This window comes from Chiloscyllium plagiosum, unplaced genomic scaffold (assembly GCF_037043375.1).
Source record: "Chiloscyllium plagiosum isolate Xiang-an unplaced genomic scaffold, Cpla_swu_hap1 HiC_scaffold_17, whole genome shotgun sequence".
NCBI lineage: Eukaryota > Metazoa > Chordata > Chondrichthyes > Orectolobiformes > Hemiscylliidae > Chiloscyllium > Chiloscyllium plagiosum.
In genome coordinates, this window is record NW_028270155.1 from 59367954 (window position 1) to 59384675 (window position 16722).

The window sequence follows — 16722 nt, forward strand, 5'->3', positions numbered from 1 at the left end:
TTCCCAGACTAAAAATGTCAATTCCTAGGGGACTTAGGTTTAAGGTAAAATGTTTAAAAGAGATGTAAGGGGCAAGTTTTTTTTACACAAAGGTTAGTAAGTGTCTAGAATGCATTGCCAGATGAGATGATGGAGGCAGATGTAATAGCAACGCTTAAGAAGCATCTGGGCAGATATATGAATGGACAGGGAATAGAGGGATACAAACCGAGTAGAGGTGAAAAGGTTTTTAGTTTAGAAAGGCATGTGTTAGTGCAGTCTTGGTGGGCCAATGGGCCTGTTTCTATGTTGTACTGTCCTTTGCTCTTTGAGGCGGTGACCTAACTAGCGATATTATCGCTAGACTATTAATCCAGAAACCCAGGTATTGTTCTGGGGACCCGAGTCCAAATCCTACCATGGTAGATGCTGGAATTTAGAATCAATTTTACAAAAAAATCTAGAACTAAGTAATGATTATCATGAAACCATTGCTGATTGTCAGGGAAATTCCATATGATTCACTAATGCCCTTTAGGGAAGGAAACTATTATCCTTACCTGGTCTAGCTCACATGTGACTCCAACATGATTGGGATGACCAATGGATGCTGGCCTAGCAGCATGACATATCCCATGAACAAATAAAGGAAACAAAAAATCACTTCCTGAAGCAACAACTGGGGTTATTTTAATCTGTTTGGATATACTGCAAGACAGTGTTGGGACTCAAAACACTTCGAAAATCACTGCTTGATTACCCAGTTCCATAAGACTCCTTTAGTTGGTGGGTGTCCATTTACAGGGACTCAAATAAATTAATTTAATGCCCCACCACTTGCATACAGTTCAACACAATTTATTTGCATCGAAACTAGAGGTGGGCATTGCAGGGGTTAGAGTACTTTATCTTCCCTTCCAACTCCAGTTTGATTTATCCCCCTTGTCCCTCTCCCTCACCTCTGATGGTCAGTGTTGCCCTTAACAGGCTTTGCATGTCAATTAATCAACTGAAAAACCTGGGTGATTTCCTGCTGGTGGTTCATAGAATGAAAAAAAATGTCATGAGGTATACAATTGGTGATAGAGTTAGAAAATATACATGTAAAGTCCCACCTGCTCCAGCAGTGTGTAATCGCATCTCTGAGCAGGTTGGTTAGAAAATGCAGGTATTGAACACTCTACCTTGGAGCGAGAGTGCCAAAGTTCAAGTCCCACTTCCTCCAGTGTTTTGTAATAGCATAGCCCAACAAGTTAGTTAAAATGAAATACATTTGACATTCGCTTATCACAAACAAATGCCTTCTACTCTGTGTGCACCAACTTATTACCTGGCACTCCATTCACACCAGTTGGATTCTATCCATGCCTCTCATAATTTTGTTAACTGTTATCAGGTTCTAACCTCAGCCCTCATCGTTCGAGTGAAAACAAACCAAATTTGTCCAGTGTCTCCTCACAGCTTTTGATCTCTCTGCACATGAACTCTGCCTGTGTGCCCTGCTCTCTCACTGCAACTGAAGAAGGGGCTGTGCTCCGAAAACTTGTGCGATTTCAAATAAGCCTGTTGGACTCTAATCTGGTGTTGTGTGACTTCCAACTTAAGACTACTGCTGTGGTCAAATCACTGTTTTCTGAACCAGAGATCCCTACAGTGCAGAAATAAGCCATTTGGCACAGCAAGTCCACACTAACCCTCCAAACAGCATCCCACCCAGACCCCAACCCCCGACCCTATAACCCTGTTTTTCAATGGCTCACCCACCTGGCCTGAACAACGCTGGACACTATGGCAATTTAGTGTGGCCCATCCACCTAACTGCACATCTTTGGACTGTGGGAGGAAACAGGAGCATCCAGAGGAAACCCACGCAGACACGGGGAGAACATGAAAACTCTACACAGACAGACACCAAAAGTGGAATCGAACTCGGGTCCCTGGCATTGTGAGGCAGCAGTACTAACCACTGAGCCACCCTCTGTTGTGTGCAAGGGTCATACTAAAAACAAATCTGGAACTAAGAGTCTAATGATCACAATGAAACCATTGCTGTTTATCAGGGAAATCCCAATTGGTTCACTAATACCCTTTATTGAAGCACCTCGCGAATAAGGTAGCACGTTAGAGCAAGACCGTACTTACTTCAGTTCTGTCAGATGGGTGCACTGTTCAATAATGGAGAATAATTTGAAGAGCTCCCTCTCTTTAAATTTACACTCCTTCACACTGCGAACAACCCATGAAGAAAAGAAATGTGACGTGTCAACATTATCAAAAACAGTTCAGCATTCGCTAGTCCCTACAATGTGTGAAACATAATCGAGCACTGAATCACAACAACTGCTGAGGCATATTAATTAAAAAGCAAGCATCAAGTTACAAAGGAAACTCAGCAGCAAGAATAACCGTCAAGAATAGGAACCGAAAGCTGGCCAAAAATCCTACTGAAATAGAGAAATAAGGATTCAAATGAATATAAACAAATCTTGATGGAAAGTAATGGAAGTTAATCATTTCAAACCCGCAGGTAAAGTTAATGGCTAGTTATGAAACTGCACTCAAATTCACATTTTTACTGCTTTGATTTGAACACTGAGAATGTCCACAGAGTTTCAAATTGGCAATCAGCTGCATATGTTTCTGGATACCATTTTGTGAAGATGTTGCCACATGTGAAGCGAGCATTTGAGGCAAGTCTACAGAACCAAACAAACCTGTCTAGTCCTGGATTAGAGTGGTGCTGGAAAAGTACAGCAGTTCAGGCAGCATCCAAGGAGCAGTAAAATCGACGTTTCGGGCAAAAGCCCTTCATCAGGAATACAGGGAGAGAGCCTGAAGGGTGGAGAGATAAGTGAGAGGAGGGTGGGGTGGGGAGAAAATAGCATAGAGTACAATAGATGAGTGGGGGAGGGGATGAAGGTGATAGGTCAGGGGGTGGAGGGTAGAGTGGATAGGTGGAAAAGAAGATAGGCAGGTAGGACAAGTCATGGGGACAGTGCTGAGCTGGAAGTTTGGAACTGGGGTGAGGTGGGGGAAGGGGAAAATGAGGAAACTGTTGAAGTCCACATTGATGCCCTGGGGTTGAAGTGTTCTGAGGCAGAAGATGAGGCGTTCTTCCTCCAGGCGTCTTGTGGTGAGGGAGCGGCGGTGAAGGAAGCCCAGGACCTCCTTTCCTCGGCAGAGTGGGAGGGGGAGTTGAAATGTTGGGCCACGGGGCGGTGTGGTTGATTGGTGCGGGTGTCCCAGAGATGTTCCCTAAAGCGCTCTGCTAGGAGGCGTCCAGTCTCCTCAATGTACAGGAGACCACATCGGGAGCAACGGATACAATAAATGATATTAGTGGATGTGCAGGTAAAACTTTGATGAATGTGGAAGGCTCCTTTAGGGCCTTGGATGGATGTGAGGGAGGAAATCCACCTATCCACTCCACCCTCCCCCCGACCTATCACCTTCATCCCCTCCCCCACTCACCTATGTTACTCTATGCTACTTTCTCCCCACCCCCACCTTCCTCTCACTTATCTCTCCACCCTTCAGGCTCTCTGCCTGTATTCCTGATGAAGGGATTTTGCCCGAAACATCAATGTTACTGCTCCTCGGATGCTGCCTGAACTGCTGTGCTTTTCCAGCACCACTTTAATCCAGAATCTGGTTTCCAGCATCTGCAGTCATTGTTTTTACCAAACCTGTCTAATCCACTGACGTTGAGAGGAATCTCAGAGTTCAGATCTATGCGCCGACATTTGTGAGAAACATTTTAATATACTCACCCAATACAAGTAAATATACATCAAGTGTTTATATTTATGTAATGAGCATCCATCAGCAAGGAAATGAAGTGCTCACAATGGTGAAGAAAAGTAGCACTCTACTTTTTTTTCCTTTCTTCTTTAACCAACAAATGCACCAAGTTTACAAGGTGTCACCCTCACACAATTGGGATTTATAAAGAACAAATTTGAAGTGATACTTTATCTTAAATCAAAGGAGTCAGGTGGCCTTTACCAGCAACACATAACTGAGCTACAAAACCTCCTGAGATCATTTCCATGGCTTGGCAAATGTTTTAAAATGCAAACACCCTTTCTGGACATATGCTCGAGAAATCACTAAAATGCTAAAGACTGTTCACGTAGTTAGTGCCTGCCCCTTCTCCAAATAATTTAAGAAACTGAAGGACTCATGGGAGATGGGCATAGGGTGGCACAAGTGGAAATGGGAGCACAAAAGTGGACATAGGTTGGCACAGAGAATATGACGGTCCATGGAAGATGGTTAAATGGGATTAGGATGGTACAGGAGATTGGAGGGGACATGGACATGGGTGCATGGGCTCTGTTATTATGGTTGGGACATGGAAAGTGAGGCAATGACAGTAGGAGGAATGTTTTTTGTTCAATACTCATTTTAAACTTCGCACATGTGTCAGAATCCCTGAGCAAGCTTTCCGTCCTACCCTCTTCAGGAACCAGACAGCTACCTCGGCTCCTCCAAGGTCATCTAACCTGACTGCCAATCCAGCCCACCATCCCCTGATTGAGAAAGGATAGTGTCAGCAGGGTGTAGGTTTGCTCGCTGAGCTGTAGGTTTGATATCCAGACGTTTCATTACCTGGCTAGGTAACATCAGTGGCAACCTCCAAGTGAAGTGAAGCTGTTATCTCCTGCTTTCTATTTATATGTTTGTCCTGGATGGGGTTCCTGGGGTTTGTGGTGATGTCATTTCCTGTTTGTTTTCTGAGGGGTTGATAGATAGTATCTAGATCTATGTGTTTGTTTATGGCGTTGTGGTTGGAGTGCCAGGCCTCTAGGAGTTCTCTTAGCCTGTCCCAGGTTAGATGTGTTGTCCCATCTATTGGGACAGGCTAAGCAAAGACATGCCAGAGAATTCCTAGAGGTCTGGCACTCCAACCACAACGCCATAAACAAACACATAGATCTAGATACCATCTATCAACCTCTCAGAAAACAAACAGGAAATGACATCACCACAAACCCCAGGAACCTCATCCAGGACAAGCATATAAATAGAAAGCAGGAGACAACAGCTTCGCTTCACTTGGAGGTCGCCACTGATGGTGTTACTTAGCCAGGTAATGAAACGTCTGGATATCAAACCTACAACTCAGCGAGCAAACCTACACCCTAAACCTCAACCTAAGCTACAAGCCTTCACAAACCTTGCAAAAATAGTGTCAGCAGTCATCTATAAAGGTGACGTTTGCATAACTACAATTTCTCCCACATCTGCACTCTCAATCCCAAAACAAAAACTGGGGCATCGCTGCTGTTTGGGGACCTAACCACTTTGAACTATAATGATGGCACAATAATCGCACTCATACATAACCAAAGAACTCACTCACCTGCACACTTTCTTTTCACATCTCCTCGCAAACTTTATTAGGGATCTTCCAGGTGAAGCCAAACTATGCAAATAAATAAAACCATCAAACAAACATCATCTATGTTAAAACGTCCCACCCACAAAACTGAATAAAGGATTTACTGTAAGAGCTGATCTCAAACAGATCTTTAGATACAGCCTAAATCCCACGTGAATTGGATCTGCGTTGAGTACCTGATATTCAAAGTGATGGCCCACCCATTTAATTGCACCAAGTTCTAACACAGTGAACTGATGCAGTTGCATGGATCTTTAATGGATTTCCTTTATGAAATTCTTCATTATCATTACACCTCATCTCGCTAAATCCTGGACTCAGTGAATGGTTAATCCACTGCCATGTTGCAGTGCCACCATGTGACTTTACATATTGGTGTTGTGGTTTTATGTTTACTCACTAATTGGGCTTCTACCAGGGGCACCTTCTTGATTGGCACAGAGGCAGGCTCCTGTCCAATTAAAAGTCCCACATGGGCTCTTGAAGACAATCAATTTATCTGAACAAGTCATTATAATTCTTTTTCACTTGTGGACCCACAGCCTGCAGACTCATCCTGGTATAGAATGTACTTTGCTTCATACTAAATATTTATATCATACCCAATGTGTATTCTTTCTTAGCCTTTAAAATAATCACTTGGAGGTTGGCTAACGTGATGCCACTATTTAAGAAAGATAGTAAGGAAAAGCCAGGAAGCTATAGATCGGTGAACCGGACATCTGTGGTGGGCAAGTTGGAGGGCATCCTGAGAGGCACGATTTACATGTATTTGGAAAGGCAAGGAATGATTAGGGATAGTCAGCATGGATCTGTGCATGAGAAATCATGTCTCGCGAACTTGATTGAGTTTTTTGAAGAAGTAACAAAGAGGATTAATGAGGGAAGTGTGGTGGATGTGATCTACACAGACTTCAGTAAGGCGTTCAACAAGGTTCCATGGGAGATTGGTTAAAAAGATTAGATCGCATGGAACACAGGGAGAACTAGCCATGTGGATACAGAACTGACTCGAAGGTAGAAGACAGAGGGGGTGGTGGAAAGTTTATTTTCAGACTGGAGGCCTGTGACCAGTGGAGTGCCACAAGGATCGGCGCTGAGTCCATTGCTTTTCGTTATTTATATAAATAATTTGGATGTGAGCATAAGAGATATAGTTAGTAAGTTTGCAGATTTGAGGTGTAGTGAACAGTGAAGAAGGTTACCTCAAAGTACAACAAGATCTTGATCAGATGGGACAATGGGCTGAGGAGTGGCAGATGGAGTTTAATTTAGAAAAATGCAAGGTGCTGCATTTTGGAAAAGCAAATGAGAGCAGGACCTATACACTTAATGGTAAGGTCCTCGGGAATGTTGCTGAACAAAGAGATCTTGGAGTGCAGGTTCATAGTTCCTTGAAAGTGGAGTCTCAGGTAGGTAGGATAGTGAAGAAGGCATTTGGTATGCTTTCCTTTATTGGTCAGAGCATTGAGTATAGGAGTTGGAAGGCCATGTTGTGGTGTACAGGGTATTGTTTAGTTCGCTGTTGGAATATTGCGTGCAATTCTGGTCTCCTTCCTATCGAAGGATGTTGTGAAACTTGAAAGGGTCCAGAAAAGATTTACAAGGATTTTGCCAGGGTTAGAGGATTTGAGCTATAGGGAGAGGCTGTACAGGCTGGGGCTGTTTTCCCTGGAGCATTGGAGGCTGAGGGGTGACCTCATAGAAGTTTATACAATCATGAAGGACATGGATAGGAAAAATAGAAAAGGTCTTTTCCGTGGGATAGGGAGCCCAGAACTATAGGGCATAGGTTTAGGGTGAGAGGGGAAAGACATAGAGGAGACTTAAGGGGCAACCTTTTTCAGACAGAAAGTGGTATGTGTATATGGAATGAGCTGCCAGAGGAAGTGGTAGAGGCTGGTACAGTTACAACCCTTAAAAGGCATCTGGATGGGAATATGAATAGGAAGGATTTGGAGGTATATGGGCCAAGTGCTGGCAAATGGGACTAGATTAGGTTATGATATCTGGTCAGCATGGATGAGTTGGACCAAAGGGTGTGTTTCCATGCTGTATATTTCTATGACTCTTTAACTTAAACCTGTTCCTGTTAGGTATCTCTGAGCAAAATATGATGCCACTTGAACAGGAAGTTAATTTTAGCCCAATACCAGATTTCCACTGAATAAAAATAAAATGTGTCTCTTTGCTGCAAGATACAAAGTTTGTCCTTTCCCGCTCCTATGTACTTTAGTTGATATTTACTCACATTGAAATCCACCTGCCAGATTTCTACCAATTTACATATTTGCACTTTTCTACATATATATATATATATATATATATATATATAAATAAACACACGAAAATAACAGGCTAAAAAGAGCAGCTGGTGCAGAGATGCTTAGATCATGACTTCTGATCTCCCAGAGGCCACATTATAACCAAATATGAAGATAGAAAGAGCAAACTGTTTCTGAATTAAAAAGATGAGTACTGAGTGTGTACCTCACTTCAACCTCTGTGACATTGCTGCAGGTATACAAAGATTCCACCAGGTACAGAACACCAGCTGGGGAGATTCTGTTGTTGCTAACACTGCAGCCAGATCAGACATAAAACACAGGTGTTAGCAAAATTGTGCTGATTCACTTTGTCGACAATAGACAATAGGAAGAAAATCTGATAGACCATGCAGCTAACCTAATTTCTTTTGTTTAATACAAACTGCAAGAATACAGGCAGACCCTCCCTTTCAGTATATTGCTTGTAGTTCTTGAAGAAATGATTTGCTGTATTCATTATTGGTAGTCACAACATTTGTAAGTAGCTGAACCATTTATTTGACCATTCCCAGTGTTTCTAATGGAATGATCTGGATGGAAACACTGGAATATATTTTCACTTTGCTCTCTAGTGTAAAATTGCATTGCAGATGGCCCAGTTCTATTGAGTAAAAACCTAAAGAGGGCTGGATCTACCTGGCACTAAGTCAACTTGGGGCTTGTTCTACAGCTATCGGCATCTATAGTGGGCAACAGTGTCAGACCATAACATCTAGAGTGGAGATTCAATCCATCACATTACTATCATGGTATGGGCAGCAAGTAGATTTGAAATGTTATAATTTGACTTCAACAATAGAGTGTGGTTCTAACGTAATGCTTGGGTAATAAGACTTCCGAGTCAGCAGTGGCTGCTTATTTGAGAGAATCAATTAGAAATGGTCAAGAGAAGATGGTTCAAAGCACAGTTAAACATCAATTATAACAATCATTCTTTATAGACTTTATATGCTTCTTGACCCCTGATTCTCCTTATATAATGTATCAAGCAAAAAGTGAAGTGACCATTGTTTGATTACATTTCAATACATTAATGTCATTGTAAGAATCACTCTTAATCATGCAATTGCAATTCAGATTGATGGTGGGAAAGGAAAATGATTTAAAGAAAAAAAAAACAGAAATTGCTGGAGAAACTCAGCAGGTCTGTGCAGACAAAGCAGAGTTATAATATGATGAAAGGATCCTTTGTGAAAATAAACTTTATCTGCAAGATTCATTGATTAATAAAAGCAAATACTCACTTGATTACTTTTAAAAATTGCAGCTTCGGTAAGGAATCCCGCAAATACTGCACTCCTTCATCTCCAAGTGAATTGCAGGACAGGCTAAAACATGATTGATAAACAGACTTTTATGGGAGAGCTACATAAATCATATCAACATTTTGTTAGGCCATTTAAAAAAAGCTTCCTTGAAGGTTGACTTCTGGGGGAGATTGTGAACTTTTACATTCTCAATTACATTTTGCCTGTTCGTCATCAAGCACCAAACTAAAAGTGTATTCTGCACCAGTTAAACTGCAAATGCAACCTTCAGATGCTGCAAACAACATTCATGATTGTAACTTGTAAACCAGATAAAAGACATGCACTTCCCACAACACAAGGCATGTAAATAAGTGCTAACTCAGGTAACTAAACAACTCCAGCCACACTGTTCACATACTCAGACACAGTTCCGCTCAACAATGTACTTACTCCAGCTCAGTCAGATCTTTGCTGTGTTTGAGAATCTTGAATAGACTTTCTACACTCCTCTTGTCCAGGTTACACTCCTTCAGACTTAGAAAACAAGGGATAATGTTCATTTTTCTGCATTGCAAATTAAAGCAGCACACAACAGAACAAGGTGAAGGATGTAGGGTGGCATGGTGGCTAACATTACTGCCTCTCAGCACCAGGGAGCTGGGTTCAATTCCACCTTTGTGTAGAAACAGCTACAAAACTGAGAGCTACACTCAACAAAATTCAATGAAACTTGTTCTGACAAAACAATCGGTCTTTTTTAAAAGGAAATTGCATGCAGAGTGGCTGAACTTGGAAAAGAGAGTTGATCACAGCTCTGAGTCTCTCACAAGTTCATGCTTACAGAGGGAAAAGCTGGAATCTTTATACTTAAAACTTATCAATAGCTTTCAATAACTATCACGAGAGGCTAGTCATCCATTAGATCGGTACATTGTATTATGATCTGAGTTATTACTTCAGAGGTTTGTCATATTGACCTCACAAAACCTGGTGCCACAAACATCATTTTATAATCTCGTCCTTGTTAGGGGTTCAAAGGATTTTGTGGAATGTCTTTATTTGGGCTTTGTCAGTGTCCCAGAATTTATATGGAGCCAGCCTAATCAAGCTCTGCCGAGGTCTATCAAGGTTAAAGAATTTATGTGGACTCAGCCTACTTCAAGTCCTGCTGATGTTAGCAATGCTTTGACCTTTGTTATAGTCATAACTTGTGTTGTGTCAAGTGGCTCTGGGATCGTACAAAGGACAGTCAAAGTGTATGTTACAACCAGGAGTTGGCCAGTTTTCCCATCATGCAATTGCACACTTGGATGAGTCTGCATGGTTTTCCTCTGGGTGCTCCAGTTTCTTCCCACAGTCCAAAGATGTGCAGGTTAGGTGGATTGCCCATACTAAATTGTCTTGTCATGTCCTGGGATCTGCAGCCATGGGAAATACAGGATTATAAGGTAGGGGGAATGGATCTGGGTGAGCATGGACTCAACATGGGCACACTGTAGGGATTCTATGGTTACCTGAGAATCTGTGAGGGAAGGGGATCTGGTTTCTTCCCATTTCCTTCAAGACTGCAAAAAGAAAAGGGAGAACATTAACAAGCGAACAAGCAACTCACACAAATAGGGTTGTTACTAAACACTGCCACAGTGAGATTTCATACAACAAAACACTGAGGGTACGAGGTACAGGACAGCAACTTCTCTATTGCAAACATATTTTAAGTATCAGGAGAAAGTGGGGGCTGCGGATGCTGGAGATCAGAGTCAAAACGTGTGGTGCTGGAAAAGCACAGCCAGTCAGGAGAATCTTTGGATTCCACAGCATCTTCAGATTCTGCCTGACCAGCTGTGCTTTTCCAGCACCACACTTTTTGACTCATATTTTACTTTTTGACTCAGCTGAAGTGGGCAAACAACTAGCAAAAATCTTTTATACTGAGTTGTCCATAATTTTAATTGGTCCATAATACAATATTAATAGGTTTACACTTGACTCCAGTGGAAAAAGACTGCAAAGTGGAGGAGGTAAAGTAGACAGGACTTTTCAACACAAATATGACAGTACTGCTGCTAACTATGATTGATTAACACAGAGCAAGTATTACGAAAGATTTCAGTAAACTTTAGATAACACAGAAAAGTACACAGTGGGAAGTGAAGACATGGAATGGTGTAAATTTATATAGCACCTTCAATTGGTGGAGTATCCCAAGGTACTTTACAGGTGCATTCTAAAATAAAGTGTAACTTCAAACCACAGAAGGAGATATTAAACTAGAGGATTTTATGTGTAATTTACAAAATCAAGAATCATTTTGGTGCAGTGGTCTAGACTAAATTACACTCTTTGATATTACTTACCAGTTCCCAGTTTTGGAGTACATCATGTACATGTATAGATTTGTAAACTGTGCATAATATGGTGATGCACAGCACGAAAACAGACCCTTCGGTCCAACTCGTCCATGCCAGTCAAAGTTCACTCATCGTTATACCACCCCTTACATTTTGCTGCCCTATTTATTCACCCCGTGGTTGTACCTACCCTGGGCCAAAGCGATAAATTTTAAGAAGTTAACTTAGATTCATAGAGATGTACAGCATGCAGCAGACCCGTCAGTCCAACTCGTCCATGATGATCAGATATCCTAAACTAATCTAGTCCCATTTGCTAGCATTTGGCCCAGAACCCTCTAAACCCTTCCTATTCATATACCCATCCAGATGCCTCTTAAATGTTGTTATTGTACCAGCCTCCATCACCTCCTCTGGCAGCTCATTCCAGAATTGCATGCAATATTCCAAATGTGGCCTAACCAATGTCCCGTACAGCCGCAATACGGCATCCCAACCCTTATACTCAATACTCTGACCAATAAAGGCATGTTGAAGGAAGAGAATGATATATAGACTGTGTGCGTGTGTGCATGTCTGTATATATCCATGTATTCGTGAAAGAGAATCAATGACGTGTTGAAAATATAATACCTGTAAACATTCTTCTCAAGTCTTATTGAGGCTCTCCCACTTGCTCTGTAACAGAAAACAGCCAAGATGTTGTGATTTTGTTCCTCTCTTGTACATTTGGATAGTGCTTAGTCACTATTGTAGGGCTCGGTCAGGGAAGAGGGGATTGGGGCTGGATTATTAAGAAGTGCACACATCTTTCAGAACATGTTTGCTGGCTCTGAAAGTCCACAGGACATGAGACTGATCTTTCCTAGTCTGAGCAGTTTCTCCAGTGTTTCTGTCAGTCTACTGCTGGAGGTACTGTGGGACACTGCTGGTAATACAACAGAACTTCTCTTTATGAGGCTAGGAGAGCAGAGCAGGCTTGCATTCACTGCAGTGACTGAAAGAAACTGTTTGGAAAACAGTGAGAAATCAAGCTCATTAACATTTTTTATTTCATCACAGGAATATTCCTAACTGTCATACATACAGACTAAAATTACAGCTTTCTTCATATTAGTTCAAGACCTAAACAAGATCATTCATTTGACCTTATTTCCATTGTATCTGACTGAAATTGATGCTATTAGAAAGAAAGATCTTTTGACCGACTATCATGAATGTGGAAGAGATACTGAAGAATGCGGGTGGGTGGGGGGGCACAAGAGGTTACATTCATTAAAGAGACCACCATCACTGTAAAAACAATCTTTCGAATCAGAGCCTAAAAATGGAGATGCAGCTTATTGCTATCTCAGGCAAATGTTAAAGGCCTATACCATGAAAAGTAAAGCTCCCTTAACCTCACTACTAAAAACAGCACAACTTCTCATTTATTTGAGCGTTACTTGTGGGATTTTACAAGGCATGTATTTGCTACCCTACTTGCCTAGATTATAACGGTACTTCAAATAATAGCAAATAAATCAATCAGAAAGGACTCCATTAGCCTAGCTCCATGCTGTGGATTCAAACGATTCTGTGTCTAATTTACAAAATCAATAATCATTTCAGTTCAGTGGGCCTGGTCTAAATTATGCTATTTGATTTTTTTTTTTACCAGTTCCCAGTTTTGGAGTAAATCATGTACATGTATAAATTTGTAAACCATGCATATATGGAATGAGTAATATAGTATAGAATTTTAGGAAAGACTACAATGTAAATATGTGGAAAACTATTTGGATCAGGCCCAAGTTTTCTTGAGAGTTTTGTGACCCTTTTCTGACCTCAACTAACTTCCTCAAGGCAGACAGACTGAAATATTCACAGCAGTGCTACTGACAATAAATGTTTGAAGAATACTTTTTACCCGTTGTTAATTTCCTTGTGAAATTAATCACTTCTATAATTAACTTGTGTGAAGGAAGATGGCTGTCTTTTTACAGCTCCCCTACCCCTCCCACATCCCCCCAACTCCTCCCAAGCTTCAACACCCTCCACCCATTCTTGTTCTCACTTATCCTCAGGACTCCAGAATGGAAGAGAATCTCCTGATGTTTTGGAATGAAATGTAGAACAATGATTTACATTCACCATCCCTCAATTCAGCTGTCTCAACTGTCACCATTGTCACTGCCGCAGAAAATTCCAGAAGAGTCCTTAAAACTGGAGCAGTAGCTCCATGACTCAATTCCCATTTCTCTGTCTGGAATCTCCACTAAAAATGGGCATAAAAATAAAGGAATAGCTGAGAACTGCTTATTGCATTGCAACTCCAAGTCTTTCTGTTTGTGGTTGATGTGAAGCAGTTACTGGAAAAAATGTAAACTTTTCACTGGACCTCTGGAAGTATCAACCACACTGCCCTGTAGCCCAACATTTCAACTCCCCCTCCCACTCTGCCGAGGACATGGAGGTCCTGGGCCTCCTTCACTACCGCTCCCTCTCCACCAGATGCCTGGAGGAAGAACGCCTCGGAACACTTCAACCCTAGGGCATCAATGTGGACTTCAACAGTTTCCTCATTTCCCCTTCCCCCACCTCATCCCAGTTCCAAACTTCCAGCTCAGCACTGTCCCCATGACTTGTCCTACCTGCCTATCTTCTTTTCCACCTATCTACTCCCCCCTCTCCCCTAACCTATCTCCTTAATCCCCTCCCCCACTCACCTATTGTACTCTCTGCTACTTTCTCCCCATCCTCACCCTCCTCTCACTTATCTCTCCACCCTTCAGGCTTTCTGCCTGTATTCCTGATGAAGGGCTTTTGCCCGAAACGTCGATTTTACTGCTTCTCGGATGCTGCCTGAACTGCTGTGCTTTTCCAGCACCACTCTAATCTAGACTCTGGAAGTATCCCAAAAAGACTCTTGAAGGGACGCTAACTGATAACTTTAAAGCTGAGATTCAGAGACTGATGTTCTGTATGGCTGCTAAGGATTTTTGACTCAAGGTGGTAATTCGATGTTAACATACAGACCAGCCATGGTCTGATCACATGGTGGAACAGGAGGAAGGTTCTGATTGGCCTATTTCTGACTTTCCTCCCTCACTCCTTGTCCACTTGACATTGGGAGTTAGATATCTAACGGTCTTCAGAAATTCCCATCAGGGTGATAGCTAAGATGGCTTATTCAAGCCAACAGAGCTGGAAGCCATGTTTTTTTTAAAAAACTCATTCATGGGATGAGGGTGTTGCCAATCCCTAACCGTTGAGAGTCAACTACTTTGTTGTGGGTCTGGAATCTCACGTAGGCCAGACCATATAAGGATGGCAGATTTCCTTCCCTAAAGGGGATTAGTAAACCAGATGGGCTCTTCCCCAACAATTGGAAATGGATTCATGGTCATCATTGAACTCTTAATTCCAGATTTTTACTGAATTCAAATTCCACCCTCTGCAGCAGTGGGACTTGAACCTGAATCCCCAGAACATTACCGAGATGTCCTGAGACATAGTCTAGCAATAATACCATTCGGCTATTGCCTCTCCTGTACAGCTTGTGTTTCACTGTTCCAACCAGATGTGTCATAGTGAACTGTGTTTGCTTTTCATTGTACAATCATTGCATTTTATTTCTATGCATGATCTCTCTGCCCTTACCTGACTTCTACTTTCAACACATTTTCACAGATGTTCAGAGAATTAGCCAGCAAAAGGATAGCCTCTGGCGAAATAATGTTATCCGTAATGCTACAAGATACAGAAAGATAAATGAACAAGTGAGTTTTTCCTGCATGAACAGAACGCAGTTTGCTTGGGAAAAGAGATGGGCTATCCTTCTGTATGCTACCACGAACTGGTTAAGAAAATCTTAGAGCTTTTAAGGCTTAGGAAGGTAGCTTGCATGCGAGTATATTTTTAACAGTGCTGGCATGTTGTAGTATTCAACTGATTTCACAACGGGAAAATAAATTACAAGCAACTGAGACAAAATGAGTTGCATCAGAGCAAATATTTCAATTCCCCATTAATACACATTCTGAATGTTCAGATCAAGGTTTCTTCCTCTTTTCACATGTTACATGGAGGCAGCACAATGCTTACTACCTCCCCATTGATCAGCACTGAGGGACAGACACCAGCACAGGTTGGCTGGCCTGGCTGAGTTCTTTCACTCCAAAAGGTTGGCTCTGAAGCCAGATGAGCTGCTAACAAGCCACTCTAATGCCAGTAAGATGCAGATTCAATCCACAAAAATCCCAGCACAGCTTATTTAGGAACAGTGCAAGTTCTCAGTGGACGGTCAACAACTAATTCCATTTGTAAGTGGGCTTCTCCTCAATGCCACCCTCCCTGCTATTTTAGGACATTTAACCAACATCAGTTGTGAGAGTTTTTAAATGTTAGGCAGTGTACTTGGAGACTCTAAACATAACATGGCAATGATAAAGAACATTGAATGGATTACGTCAAAATCTTCAAGTCACGAAGGTTTGGCAGATGATTCAGTAGTTCTGTGATGACGTCGTCACTCAGTGCATTATTTGACAAGCTGCAAGAGGATAGAATATAGGTCAAGCCAGACAAACAGTAATCTCTTTAGGTAATTTGCAATTAAGTCTTAAAAGTATTTACACATCTGAATACATGGTGGCACATGAATTTACCTCGGACAAATTAACGCCAGCAGAACACCTACATGCACAGTGCCAAGACTTACTTCTACTTGTCTACTCTGTGTCTCCATTGATATTTTTGCTAATCTTCTGCTAAAGTTTACAGGTAGATATAGAGAATTTCCACTAAACTTCCAGGCCATTGACTCCAAGAATATGGTGAGATAGCTTCTCATCTCGCTCAATTAATGCGCTTTCAAAATGTACGCATCTGACCTCAGGCTCCTGTTACACTACACCCACCAGTCTTACAAGTACATTAGATGTCAGCCTACATATTACCAAAGGCATACTGTGAACAGTATAGCCTTATGCTCAGCTGGCATGAGACTCTGAGTGAATATTTACTATCTGCAGTAATTCCTCAATCAGCACATTTTTAATGTTTTGACGGCACAGTTGGGAACACCAACTGTGCTCTTCATGAAAACGATTGCATGGTAAGTTTATAAAATGGCCATACTCTCCAAGTAACAGCCTGAACATTTCAAATTGTCGAATACAGCACAGCACACACGCCGTTCTCCTGAAATTACTGGAAGAGATTTCACTCCAATACTGTCCAGGATCAGGATCACAGATCTGCAGTAAAGTCCCACTATTTGTGTACCTACTTGACTTTCGTGAATTTGCTCATTTGTACAAAATGTACCGTACATCTTTTTGCCAACTACAAGTCCGATGATAATTTGCTTATCCAGTTTTAAACAAAAAGAAACACATGCTTCCTGGAGTGTCAGTTCCGTGTATCTT

The 16722-nt window shown here is 41.7% G+C and overlaps 1 protein-coding gene across 11 annotated transcripts in view; it reads right to left on the minus strand.

Annotated features, from left to right (window-relative positions):
* nlrc5 (NLR family, CARD domain containing 5) overlaps positions 1 to 16722 on the minus strand; it is a 179509-nt gene that overhangs the window by 64856 nt on the left and 97931 nt on the right. For all 11 annotated transcript variants that reach the window (XR_015759976.1, XR_015759975.1, XR_015759977.1 and 8 more), the window contains 9 exons: positions 15762 to 15845; positions 14954 to 15043; positions 11945 to 11989; positions 10475 to 10525; positions 9411 to 9494; positions 8955 to 9038; positions 7874 to 7963; positions 5345 to 5407; positions 2122 to 2205 (listed from right to left, as the gene is read on the minus strand). Coding sequence is in view for 8 of the 11 variants with exons in the window: in XM_043707157.2 (XP_043563092.2) it covers positions 2122 to 2205; positions 5345 to 5407; positions 7874 to 7963; positions 8955 to 9038; positions 9411 to 9494; positions 10475 to 10525; positions 11945 to 11989; positions 14954 to 15043; positions 15762 to 15845 (675 nt within the window). In the remaining 3 variants the exon portion in view is untranslated. The remainder of the gene's footprint in view (positions 1 to 2121; positions 2206 to 5344; positions 5408 to 7873; positions 7964 to 8954; positions 9039 to 9410; positions 9495 to 10474; positions 10526 to 11944; positions 11990 to 14953; positions 15044 to 15761; positions 15846 to 16722) is intronic.